The sequence below is a fragment of the Acipenser ruthenus genome, chromosome 25 (assembly GCF_902713425.1).
Source record: "Acipenser ruthenus chromosome 25, fAciRut3.2 maternal haplotype, whole genome shotgun sequence".
Lineage (NCBI taxonomy): Eukaryota > Metazoa > Chordata > Actinopteri > Acipenseriformes > Acipenseridae > Acipenser > Acipenser ruthenus.
In genome coordinates, this window is record NC_081213.1 from 908,399 (window position 1) to 922,265 (window position 13,867).

At 41.9% G+C, this 13,867-nt stretch overlaps 1 protein-coding gene across 1 annotated transcript in view; it reads left to right on the top strand.

Moving 5' to 3' along the window:
* Window positions 1-13,867, top strand: part of LOC117414078 (CUB and sushi domain-containing protein 1-like) — a 162,982-nt gene that overhangs the window by 65,333 nt on the left and 83,782 nt on the right. The window contains exon 6 of the mRNA XM_059000080.1: window positions 13,484-13,596. Within this exon, the coding sequence (XP_058856063.1) occupies window positions 13,484-13,596 (113 nt within the window). The remainder of the gene's footprint in view (window positions 1-13,483; window positions 13,597-13,867) is intronic.

The following is a 13,867-nucleotide window of genomic DNA, read 5'->3' on the forward strand; positions in this document are numbered from 1 at the left end:
CAATTAACCGGATTTTAACAAAAATGCACAACAAAAAACACCTAAAGCAGGCTTTTTAAAGAAAAGACTAATAGCAAAGCCATCGAGCACACAGGTCTCTATGCTCTCACTCCTGCACTGACCGCTTGGCTGGACACAGCCCTTTTGTAATCACCTGCCTTTTACAGGTGGATTGATTTATTCTTAATTGATTCATTGCATTGCTAATCAAAGACCCCAGTTTCCTCCATTCCAGCCGCATTCTCACATGGCTGGAATGGAGGGTGCTGCGGATCAATTGTCCTGCATAGATAGGACATTTAACCCCATCCCAACCAAATTACATGAGGTCTACTAACCATGTGACAGGTGAACCACGACCCTGCCACAGTCTTTCCAACGTTTTTAAACGTCTGTCTACTAGACAGAGACGTTTCTGTTCTTTCAAGCAGGCTGCATGATCATTTTAAGTTATGCACGGATTACGGAACCAAATTTAATATGTCTACCTCAATTGCTTTGTTTAAAAAATCTCCAATGGCAGCTATGATGTTGGTTAGAAAGCTGGGATGGTCCTTTGACTGTCACAGGCCACGTGCGTTGATTGGTTTTAATGGCCTTAGGAGCAAGAAAAGGCTGTATTAATGCCCTAATAATGCGCCTCGTGAATTGGAATTGAGAAGAATATGCTGCATTCACTCGCAGGTTTGGAACAGAACGCTATAAATTCACAAGGAAGGGAAGTGAACGCGAGTGTATTAGAGAATGATGTATGGACAGTATCTAATGACTTGCTTGTAATTATTGCTAATGAGTGATGTGTTTGCACTGCTGTACATGTTGTTTCCTGCAATAGGGGCTGGATGGATCGGAACTGTTAAACTTTATCATGTACGTAATTGCTGGAAGTGTTTTATTGCGTTGCTGTTGTATTAGTGTTCTCTGCGGATATCTCTAGACAGGTATTTGGTTTTGTGTTCTCATTATGAATGGGTAGGGGAATGTGAAAAAATGGTGGTGTTTCCAGAAGAGGTTAAATTACTACTAATGCGCACATTTATATAGAGCAACACTTGTTTATATAAATTACTTTTTATTTAAGGAGTATTTTAATTCAAATCAGTTTGACTGGAAGCATTACAGAAGTGTAATGTGTTTATTGTCCAGCAGGGGGCAGGGCCTAATGCAGGTGCCTGTCATAGAGTTTGTATCAGGTGATTGTTTTTTTCATGTGGACCAGAAACTATGCAGACAGAAACCGTAAAACAAAATTGCATTGGCAGCGGATGCAACTTCTGTCTCCAAAGCAGCCATCTTATTAAATAAATAATTATCATCGAACAAAGCAATATGCTGGTTTCATAATTAATGCAGCCTTGAAATAAAGACAGCCGCTGACATCTTACAGGGACAGCCAGCATGGAACCCACACGGAGCACAGTCTGGACCTGATTCTTAAATAGGTAAACTGGACATACAAATATGAAACAGAAATCTTCAAGGACAAGGGCTGCCAAGGGCTGCATAGCATGCCTGTTTATTGCACGCCACCCCTGAGCTCTCTCTCTGTCCCTCAGAAATCCACAGCAGGAATTCTTCAGACTCTTCTCCAGTCAGGAATGCCTCTGTGGTCCTTTGGGAAATGACCACTGTCTCAGCTCTGCAGCTCTCTGCCACACTAGCTGGGATTGGTGCTCGGCCCACAGGAGTCCCCATCCACTCTTCCAGTGATGCTGATTAATGCTGGGGCTGGAAACAGACTAGGTCTCAGGCTCCAGCACTAAGTGCTCTGTGCCTCTGAGTGCACCGTCCCTGTCTGAAGAAATTCACCCTCCCTAAACCAGAACTGATTGTGTTCTTTGTCTCTAGAAACAAAGCTTTCTAAAATGGTCAGGTGGCAGCAGTCAGGCTCTGATGCAATCTGTAACAGACTGATCATCTGTATTGCAGGTTATCAAACTGTAGGGCATTCCACCTGAGCGATTCAGCCCCACTTTATCTGAACTGCACTGGAGAGAGTCCTGCATGCACTCAGGAAGTGGAGATTGCTTCCGAGCAGACAGTGTGTTGGGAACAGTAGAGTTTGCACAGTGCACTCACAAATCCCCTACAAGATGTCATTATTATTAATGCATTTTGTACATGCTAACTAATTTATTATATCATTATATAATAAGGCATGCATGGAATAATCTCTCATAACAGCATAATGTTATTTGCAAATGTTTTTGTGGAGTCCCATTTGACCAACTCTAAGGTGGGTTCACTGGACCCCACAGCCCCACTGGGGTTGAAAATTTCAGTGTGTATACATTAGAAAATAACACATTCTTGGAAAAGGTTTTTGCTTTATTTGAAACTCTCTATATACAAACATTGCTTGTCCCCGGAGTGGTTTGCATAAGCGTGGGTTCTGCAGCTCTCCTGTGCGCTCCCCTGGCTGGGTCACGTTATTCGAGGCACAGCCTGGAAGAGCAGATGGCGCTGAGGTCAAGGCTGACTGCCTGTTCCTGCCGGTTCAGCCTGCATTGACTGGTCTCCCAATGCGCTTGCTGTTTACCGGGAAAGCAGGCGACGCTGTCGTACGAGAAGCTTTCATATAATTGATATTTCTGGCAGGGAAGTAATTAATCAGCAAACGAAAGTCTTTTTTGTTGCCTTGTTTCTGTTGCCTCCCTCCTCTCCTCCTCCACTTTGCAGCAGGTGTTCACCTCTCTCTAAGGGGGGGTAGGAGTGTGGCCCTCTTGTCTGCCTTTTACTGGAGGCATTTGCTGGCTGTGTGAAGGCTCTGAGAGGCCAGGCCATTGGAACAACGTTTCTGCCGGTTCTCTAGTGAAATCTTAACAGAGTAACCTGTTGCAGTAATTACAGTATTAACTATTTGTTAGTGCCTTAGGTAACACTTCACATTAAGTGTCTCTATTTACTGTGTTTATAGTTATATTGAAAGCTGTGTTTATTATAGTTTTTTCAATTTTTTTAAATATTAAAAACATAGAATGTGGCTGCGCCGGTGGACCACCCGGGACTGCGTTGTGGGTCACCTTTGGGCCGTGGACCACAGTTTGTGAACCCCTGCTCTAACAAGGCAAGCGGCGCTCGACAGATAATTCCAAGTGACAGGCGTTCGTTCTGCCAGCAGATTGTCCCTGCAATCCGAATGGATCAGGGTTCCTGAGTCAGGAACGTGATTTGCATAAGTGGTTATTTCTAGGATGTTTAACATTAATGCACTGGTTAAGGGATGGCTGCTTAGCCCTTAATTACATGTACAGCGCTAGATTTTGTTTTGCTACTGTCAGAGCTAAGGGCTCCAGCAGCCGGTGGCCTGGGTCCCGTCTTTATTCTTTGCTCACAAGGTCAGGCGAGCGGGTCTTGCAAGCAGAAGTAATTGGCTACGGCGTGATGCACACCGATGTGATTGTAACTCGGGGCTGTTTCCAATGAGTGCCACTTGTTTCGCTCGCCTCTGTCTGCTCGGCTGTTGTGATCTAAGGCTCACTGTTACATATGGAGAGATACTGGCTGCCTAAAGACATCCATCTCTTACTCTTCCCTGGAGGGCATGTGCCGAGAAAGAGAGAGAGAGCTAGACAGAGTGAGAATAGGCTCAGGTTAGAGAGCTTGATATAATAAAATGTAAAAGAGGATAAGTGTGCAGGGGTGAATTTGAAGTTCCTTTTTTATTTTCATTTTGATAAAAGGACGGGGTGTTCCGCCTTGGCCGTAACAATCCTTTTTTTTTTTTTGTTGGTTTTTGTTCAAAGAGAAATCACTTTCTTTTTTTCTCTCTCTCTCTCTGCTGTGTGAAGGACTTTGCTCCATCCTCTCCTTGCATTTTGAGATTTGGTAAACTGCTTCTTTGTCCTAAAGGGACAAGTAAACAGAGAACCAGTTTCTTTATGACCTTCTGAAGCATCTTGAACGAGATTCCTTCAACGCTTATTCTCACACAACACATTTATTTGATCATTCTCTTTAAAAAGTTCTGTTAATTAATGATATTATGCATTCATTACTCAGTGGAACTTGATAGTATTGTCAAAAAAGTCATGTCATAAAATTGTGTATTTAAAGCTACTTGGAACAAAAGTAGTCACACTGTCTGCCTGTCTCTTTCTCGCTCTTCCCCCTTTGCCTGTCAGCTCTCAGTGCCAATTAGTGCCAGCTGTGCAGAGGGGCCCTCTGATGTGGACTTGTGCCCAAGAGAAAGGGCACCACATACAAACCACTCAATTACTCTGCCTGGGAAGCAGGAAGGGCGCTGTCTGCAAAAGAGAGCGCTGCTTCTGTTAATTAAAAGTTTAGTAAGAAACTTCTGACATAACGTTCCATTCTTATTTCAAATGACTTTAACATGTTTTAGGCGGCTGGGTACGTTGTCTCTTATTGTTAATATTGTTATTATTATTTCGATCTTTGCAGTACTTAAAAAGGCTGCACAAGTCTACAGATCTGAAGGGACTAAATGTATGTGTACTATATAGTATTTAAATATGTATCATGCACATAAAATATTAATCATTTTTTTAATCATTACCCAAAAAAGACCTGGGTATCTGGGTATTTCTCATGGCGGGTACCCGGGTCCGGATTTGCTACCCATGTGATCTCAAATATATATATGTGTGTGTGTGTGTCTGTGTGTGTCTGTGTGTCTGTGTCTGTGTGTGTGTGTCTGTGTCTGTGTCTGTGTGTGTGTGTGTCTGTGTGTGTGTGTGTCTGTGTGTGTGTGTGTGTGTGTGTGTGTGTGTCTCTGTGTGTGTGTGTGTGTGTGTGTGTGTGTCTGTGTGTGTGTGTGTGTGTGTGTGTGTGTGTGTGTGTCTGTGTCTGTGTGTGTGTGTGTCTGTGTGTGTGTGTGTGTGTGTGTGTCTGTGTGTGTCTGTGTGTGTGTGTCTGTGTGTGTCTGTGTGTGTGTGTGTGTGTGTGTCTGTGTGTGTCTGTGTGTCTGTGTGTGTGTGTGTGTGTGTGTGTCTGTGTGTCTGTGTGTGTGTGTGTGTGTGTGTGTGTGTGTGTGTGTGTGTGTGTGTGTGTGTTTCAATTGAACTGCAAAAATAATATAAAAAGACATGAAATAAATGTCGGGTCTCTGCATTAGATTTGAAGATAACAAAAGCAATTGAAGGGCTTCTGTGATGAATGTATACTCAGGAGCTCTTTAGTGCTGTGTTGGGAGTTTTATTTTAATAATGCTGTTTATTTATAGAGTGAAGCTAATGTTCCGAATTGAATTGGGCTGAGCGAGTGTTTCTCAATGCTTCTACAATCTCCCTTTAGTGCTCTTTGATAGCTGATGCTGAGATGCATTTAAGTTACTGCATCCCAGGTCTGGGCTTGCCCAAGGTCTTGCTGTGTTTTCATGATTGTTCTTATAAGCATTGTTCCAGTCCTTTCATTAGGGATAACAATTGCTGGCTTTCTATCACTTACTTACATATTGCAGGCAGTCTTGCTGAGCGAGCGAAGCCTTTCAGACTGGGTTGGGGTTGCATTCTGTCCAGTTTACTTTATAACCTGATATTCAAGGTGTGTTTTGAAGGTTAAAATCTATCTTTGTATGACTTTTATTTATTTAGTATATATACAAATAGTTTTTCCCGCAACAACATTCTTTTACACTCCACCTTGTAATGGATCAGCATCTCAGCCCATTGAATTGAATGGAGAGGCGAGGGCTGGACGTGAACCGCAAAACATCCGGGTCAGAGAACAGCGTCATTCAACTGAAGAGCAAGCTGTGTATTCAAGCACGGGTCTCGTGCTGATCCAGCATTATTAACTCCTCAGCCGCTAGGAGGAGATTCATTGTAACCTGCCTGGCACTAAGCACAGTGACCTGCAGTCCACCAGCATTATTAACTCCTCAGCCGCTAGGAGGAGATTCATTGTAACCTGCTGGACACTAAGCACAGTGACCTACAGTCCACCAGCATTATTAACTCCTCAGCCGCTAGGAGGAGATTCATTGTAACCTGCCTGGCACTAAGCACAGTGACCTGCAGTCCACCAGCATTATTAACTCCTCAGCCGCTAGGAGGAGATTCATTGTAACCTGCTGGACACTAAGCACAGTGACCTGCAGTCCACATCCTTGCGTACCTGCAGGACAAACGCGTTCTGTTATTTATCAGAATATCGACTCTGTGTAACTCTGGGGCTCTCAAGGATAACCGCAGGGTTCGTGGACCCCACTACCCTCCCGTTTGGATTCTGTGCAGCCTGGGTATCACAGGCTGTACAGTAAACAGGCAATCTCAAAAGGGCGAGTGCATCTCGATATGCTGCGATATATAATGAATACAGCGACCAAATGAATAAACAAACAAAGAGACAGAAGCGAGAGAAAGAGGTAGCAATTGAATAAACCTTTGGGAGATATTTAGTCAGTGGGACTTGATGAAAGAGGTTTGTGTGTGTGTGTGCGTGCGTGCGTGCGTGTCTCTGTGTGTGTGTGTGTGTGTGCGTACGTGCGTGCGTGTGTGTGTGTGTGAAGACCACTTTGAGCACACAGCTAACTGCTTCTTCTTTTCAGCGTGAACTCTTATTCTTTGGCAGAGCAAGTAAAAGCACCGGTGGCATACAGGAGTTGCTTACACAGGGTCACTTGTAATGAGAAAAATAAAAAAAAAAGCCAGAATCTGCATTCCTGAATCTGCACAGATTTTTATGTATGCCCATTTTTAAAAAGCTGAGATTAAATAAAGTAAGGGGGGAAAGAAAGGATAAAAAACATTACATTTCCAGAGGGCAGTTCTTTCAATCAAAATCTACAGTATTTCAATGCCAAAGAAAAAATAAAGATTGTAGCGATTTAACAAGCAGCTATCAAACTGCCATAGGGAGTCTTATGAATAATTTATAATTGCACAGTGGAAAATAGTCATTTTAAGAATGATGCAGACTCCGCAGCTGCTCTGATATGTTATGCAGGGCAGCCCTTTGAATATAGCCTCTGTTTGTAATATATACAAATTACCAAAAACCCTTGGGTGCATTGCATGTGATTAAGCATCTTAGCTGGGAGACTTCTACTCGGTGACACTGGCTGCCCCTGCAGAGTTTGTGTGCAATAATTTACCAAACGCCTGCAGGTATTATTACAAGACCTTGCCCCACTCTGCACTAACATAATGTTTACAGGTGCAGGAGACATACACGCTGTAGTTCGCTCGGGTAAATCCATAAATATTCTGATTTGCTGCTGTTCCTGCCTTTGAAAACCTAGCGGGGCTGCAGGCAGCAGGCTGCAAACAAATTTGACAAAAAAGTGAAAGAATAGAAGTCAACACATCCCTAGATTATGAATTGTCAAATCCAACCAAATTGAAAGACTGAAGTCACCTCAATTAGTTTTGTACAGTGTGCTGAGGGCATCTAACGCTTTTCTGATACCATTGTGAACTTTCATATACTGTGCAAAAACATTTACACATTAAGTACATTGTAATAGCATTGTAATTGTGTGTAAGCATTTACGCATACTTGGCAACATTAGGAAACTGTTCAGCGGGACGCTCGTTCCCTGGGAGGGGGGTTCATGCACATGGGAGGGGTCATACGCAAAAAAAAACACTCATTATCATATAACAGACGTATCCCCCCAACTCAACACTACACGACCAGCATGACAGTAAAAACAGACTCAATGAAGCGTTCTTCCCTTTGTATAAGTTAGTGATCAGCAGATGTGTCAGACGCACAAAGAGCACAGCGGGTGGTTTTCACTCTACTGTGCAGAATAAATGATTTTTTTTCTATGGGTAAATATCAGGACTTTCTTCCTATGCATCGGGACGCGGGACGTTTGCTAGGAAATTGGGACTGTCCCAACCATATAGAGACTGTTGGCATGTATGATTTACTAACTGCTATGCAAATACAGAGTTATTGGAGATGCTCAGTGTAAAGTGTTAGCAAGTGCAGTAAGTATTGGGAAGAGGTAACTCCTGGGCATCCTGTACTGCACACATTGTGCCAGGCTTGGATGCCAGCGTGCGTCCCTGGAGAGGCAGTGTGATGTCAGAGCTGTTCAGAACTGTTTAGCGCTCCTCTGTTTAGCGCTCAGTGGGGATGTAACCTGACTGGAACATGATGTTGTGTCTGCAGCTGTCCCAGGGGATAACAAGTTACAAGATTTTTTTTTTTTAAACCTCTTGCAGTGTTAAACACACAGAAATAGATTTTTTTTCTTTCCTTTTTGCAAATCAATTGGTCTATGTTTTATTTTTTTTTTAAATAAGATGAATCAGCCAGATAGTTTACATGGATTCTCTAGTCCTTTGGTTAAAAAAACAAAAAACAAAACACAATTTTCAATTTGGTAATATGGATTTAGAGGCAGAGATTTTGAAAAAGAGCGTTTGTTTCAGTTCCTTCAGAGAAAGTCTACATTGTCTGTTTTTTCAAGCAAAATCGTCTCGCATTTCAGATATATTAATCACAAAGCCATTAAAATGCTAAAATGTAACACCTAGAAGCTGCTGTGACCCCCATATCTAAGGGAGCCTGGTGCTGAATACATAACAGCTTGTGAATGATCCTCCTAAATAGCAGCAATTAAGCTTGTCCTTGTGTGTTAAAGCTGCTTCATGCTGAAATATATCTCAACAAAGAGAGATTCTGTCGCTCTTTAAGATAATGGTATGAAATAAAGAAGAGGAGCCTGGAGAGAATCAAAGAGCCCTGTTGCGGCCTGAAATCCGTCAGGTTTGCGTTTCTCTGCCCGCCGCTTCACCTTCCTGCCTCTTTCATCTGCACGTTATTCAGTTTAGATGGTGTGAGTGATCAAGGGAAGGAAAGCACAGTTTATTTGGGCGTAAGGGTTAAGTGGTGTGTGTGTACAATAGCACCAACTTTACAAGTGTGTCCTTGTTGAGTTTGAGATTCAAATTCTCTGTAGCAGCTGTTGATGGCAATTTAGAAACCTGTATACCTACCTACGAACACACACACACGCATGCACTCACACACACACACACACCCCGGTTATTAGTTTTCAGTTTTGTTCACAGATAAGTGAGGGAGCTGGTAGGAATCCCTTGGTTGTATTGACAGTGCTTTGCTAAAGAGGGTCAACAGGTGTGAAATAGAGTTGTTTTTCCTGTGTGTGACTTATGAAGAGACATGTCCTTGATTGCCTGTGGGGAGAGGAGTTACCTTAACGCTTGAATAATGTAGCGAAGAGCCAGGAATTAATGAGCCATCTTTTATAGATGAAGGGTTTCAACAACATGTGTTTGTTCCAGATTCATTGTTGCGTGGCTTTGTTTAAATATCACCGTGCAGCCGGCTCTTCAGGGGCTTCATTTCAAAAGTGCCTTTTGAACAAATGTTTGTAGAAATGGTCCTCTATCCCCAATACTTTGGACAAGTTCGCTTAGAAGATCAGAAAGTTCAAGGCCATAGAAACATTTAAAATACTGTTTGAATAAGTATTGGCTTAGTCTATTAGTCTATTCTAACCATGGCCTTATTTATTTAACTGAATAGTCCAAGCAGGTTCAATTAAATAACTGGTTAGAATAACTTAATCAGTGTTCACTATAGCTGTACTTGTTAATGGATATGGCGCCGCTGTAATTTTGATTTAATTGGGGTCCTAGTTGGAACAAGGTCCTGGGCTGGAATATAATGCATGCTGTGCACGGGCACGTCTGCATGATCACAGGGCTTCATTGAACCTGCATCACTCCCTCCTCAAGCAATGTTCTGCAGAATCGCACTGTGATTGAACGAAGGCCCTGTTACTGAAATACAGAGAGAGGTCAGGGTTGACTGGGGCTCCATCAGAGTTACTGATCTTAATCCTCATAACTAGCCAATTCCATTTTTCAGATTTTCTATCCAGGGGCGCTTTCAAATCAGTAGTGTGGAGAGATGAGGTGAGGGTGAGGGGCAGGTGTTCTGGGTGTTAACCTAAAAACCTGCAATGTGAAGATTATTTTTATTTAAGTGCTGATCGTTGATTGTGTGTGGGGAGGGGGTCTGGAATTGGAGCACCATGCACATTTCTGCCTTATGAACACTTTGGTTGGTAAGGAGGTTCAATCACCCACAATTTATGAGCAGTCTAATTACCCAAATGGATAATTTGCTTCTGGCTGTGAAAGCAGATGGTTTATCTGGGATAAGAAAGAAATAAACACTGATTTAACATTTTGCAGCACACTAATAATGCATTTATGATCTATAATGACACTTTGGATTGTCCTGCACTGCTGCTGTATTAAGAAGAAGACAATAAAACGCAATGCTGGAGACAGTTTTAGGCATTCTGTTCTAACACGCCATGACTATGTTATCCACTCAGATAAAGAAGGAGAAAGAACAAGGTGATCATTTGCCAACAAGAACGTCTTTGATATAACAAGGAATATAGTTAGTATGGCAATTTCAAAAGCAGCAGAAAAACTCAAAACTGATATAACCTTTAAAATACAATGGGAAATGAGAAACAACACAAGCATGATCAATAACGTATTTATTAAATCCAAAACCACCCCTTTCATCTGATATTCATTTTACATAGAAAATAGTTTTCGTATTGTCCCTAATTCCACAGCCTCTTTTAATTATTATCGTTAGCGCTCCCTTACCATGTCATGATGCTGGCAATCATTACAGTGGTTCGTAGTGCAATTAGTCAGCCATATAGTGATGTTATGCTTTTTTTATTTGTTCAATTATTTCGCTGGCAATACATTGCTGTGCACGAGAGGGTGCTGGCACTTACTAACATAAAGAAACTTTGGATGATCCAGCCTACACAGGAGATATGATTGCATTTTTGATGTTGCTTAGAATGGTTGGGATGAGGAGCTTCGTAAATAGTCTTCCTCTACGTGCATCTTAACTCATTGGCTATTGCTTTCTTATGCCTTTCTGCTCATTGAGGGGTGCATTGGATATATTCTGGATCTTCTAAAAAAAAAAAAAAAGAAAGAAAGAATGAAAAAAAAACAGTTACCCACAAGCATTTCGGTTTGGCTGGTAATATGGGACAGGATTATCATAGCAAAATGAAACTGTGGGTTGTGTGAAGTTTTCCAGGACGCCCCTCAGTTAGGATTGGTTGAGTTGATTTTCACCAAGCTTGGAGATCACCAGCTGGTTGAAAGTGTACAACATACAGCACACAGGGGAGGAATTCTATGAAGTTAAAGGGTATTTGATACCAGCTACATTAACAGAGCAGTTCATTCCATGCCCATTTAATATACTTTTACACTATGGGTGTCTTGGATAATTCTCGATTTACTGTTTCTGCTTAGGCTGTTGTTTACCAGGATTGTAATTAATGTTCAATGACAGGGTGTGCGTTTAGGGATGCAGACCCAGCAGAGAGACATTTGTTTGCTGGAATAGTTAGTCAGCATGACAATCAGTGATTTAAGCAGAAGCAATGATGGAGACTGATAGAGAACACAAATAATAGAATATTAAACAGGTAAGAAATTACACAGATGATATTACAGCAAATATACCATTTAATTTGCACGGTTGACCCGGTCTCTTCTGGTATAGGCGTGTTACTGTAAAGAAAATGACTTCTGTTTGTATGGAATGAATTTGTGTCATGGATTTCTACCCTGTGGGATCCCGCTCCTCTTTGGGTAATGTGCTGCTGTTATCTGTTTATTAATTCTCAGTTTTATTGATGTCTATGTAATGGACTGCGGGATACAGCTGACACCATGTTTATCGTTGTTCTTAGCTTTGCTTTAACTGTAGGTTATTGAGCAAAGCTTTTGCTAAAAGCGAATTGCTAGCACAGTTAAAGATAATAGTGCAGGATCGCTCCAGCGAAATTGTAGGGTGTGAAACCTTTAGCTCCATTGAGATGTGTATCTGTTTGTAACTTCTACAATTACAGCAAAGCGATACTTTCGACGATATAGGTTGAAGACTGCAGCATCTTCTTATATCCCATTGTAGGGATTTCTATTGGCACAATTTAAGAAACAAATCTGGGACTCATTTCAATCAAGAAAAGGATGGAATGAGTTACCAGGTTTTTTTAAATTTTTTAAATTTTTTTTATCAAGGCTATGTTTCCAGGCTGTTTTTTGGTTTCCTTAACAACAGCAGCCTGGAGATTTCATGCATACAAAATGTTATTTATTCCATCACTCCAAAACATCTTAAAATATTTACATAACTGAATCTAGTTAACTCAATACTCCACAACCAGACTATTTAAATAATAAAGCATGGAATGCATGTCTGTACGTCTCTTATCTTCATACATCAGGCATTTATTATTATTTCAGTTTTGCATCACCTACGATCAATGCACTATTGGAACTTGCATCAGCAGCAGTTATAACACGCAGGACCAATAAGCGTTTAGTCCAGTGCTGTGTCTTGTGATTGAGAGGCTCACTGCACAAGCAAGTCCTTGCATTGCTGCCTCCCCAGCTGTGCGGCTACTCGTTCTGTGTCAGGAAAACCACCCAACTGAGGAGAGCAGGACCCAGGCAGCTGAGCTCAGTCAACGAATCGGAGTGGAGTGCAGAGTAGCTGCCATGAGTCCAGCTGTGCGCAGACCCCTGCCACAGCCGGATCTGTGTTACCAGTGACACCAGCCCCTCGCACTGCTGCTATGCACACTAACTGAGGGCAGCCAGGCTACTTCAAGCAACTTTTGCATGGATCATGCAAGTTTTTGGGTCACTGTAGCTTTTTGTTCCCCACACAGTAGCAGTCGTGAGCATTCTTAGTTGAAACATCGCTGGGCGCAAAAAGGTTCACGGTCATTTGAAAAATCCTGAACGGATGGTTATCAAGACCTTTGGACACAAAAACGTACTGAGACTGAACATGAGGAATTGTAAGATTTGCATGAATAGCCTGGTTACCAAGGAGGCTGTTATAATGAGCAAGGATGTATTTACTGTATGTACCCAAGTGTGTTTCATTATGCACAGCTCCCTGAGATATTACCTGGGTTCCTGTTTAAATGGAGAAGCCCCAGGCCTCCCGATTTAATGTTAGCTCTTCTGCACAGAGTTTGTTTTCCGCCGTTAATAACTCACAGACTCTGAACAGCTGCTAGCTTCAATGCACAAAGTGTTTTTGTTAGAATTGAGAGTTATAGTACTTTAGCAACCCCCTCCTCGCATTTGCATATTTAGTTGTTTTTGTTCTCACTCCTACACATTTGAAATATGTATTGCATATATTTTGTCGTCTTTGTGTTCGCCTGCATATTAAAGTTTGTCTGTAGTTCTAAATCTTTTAGATTTAATTTCCTATTTCATAACTAGTCTCTTGATCTTAATGAACACTGGAGACTGAAGTTTATAGCTTCACAGTTTACTTGAAAATAAACACCTCTGGGAGTAGAAATACATATATTTGTTGTATATTAGATTAGTTTACTAATCTAATATACTGCTCTGCTCTTTTGACAAAATACAATGGGGGCCCCCTGTTATTTTTGGTTTTATTCGAACAAATATGTTATTTCGTCATTGGCATGGATTTCATCTCTTTATCGATGCAGGTTTACGGGCCTGAGTCTGCCGTCTCCAGTGATCAGCAGTAAGAACTGGCTACGACTTCACTTCACCTCAGATGGGAACCACAAGCAGAAGGGCTTCAGTGCACAGTACCAAGGTGAAGAGCTTCCCTTAACATGAATCATCCACAGGGTGAAAATACCCAAACAGAACTGATCTGTACAAAGTGCAGCCTATTCAGAAATTACAGTTACTCGATCTGTTGCCTTCTGTTTGGACAGCCTGTGGTGCGTTTGACAGCAGGTCAGAGTTCCTAGCCATGCAAGAGCGAAGGCTTTTTAGGGAATACCTCATTACTGGTATGCAGCACATCTAATGATGCGAGCGACTGAGATTCTGTACCTCCTTTTGAAGAAGATTAAAGACCT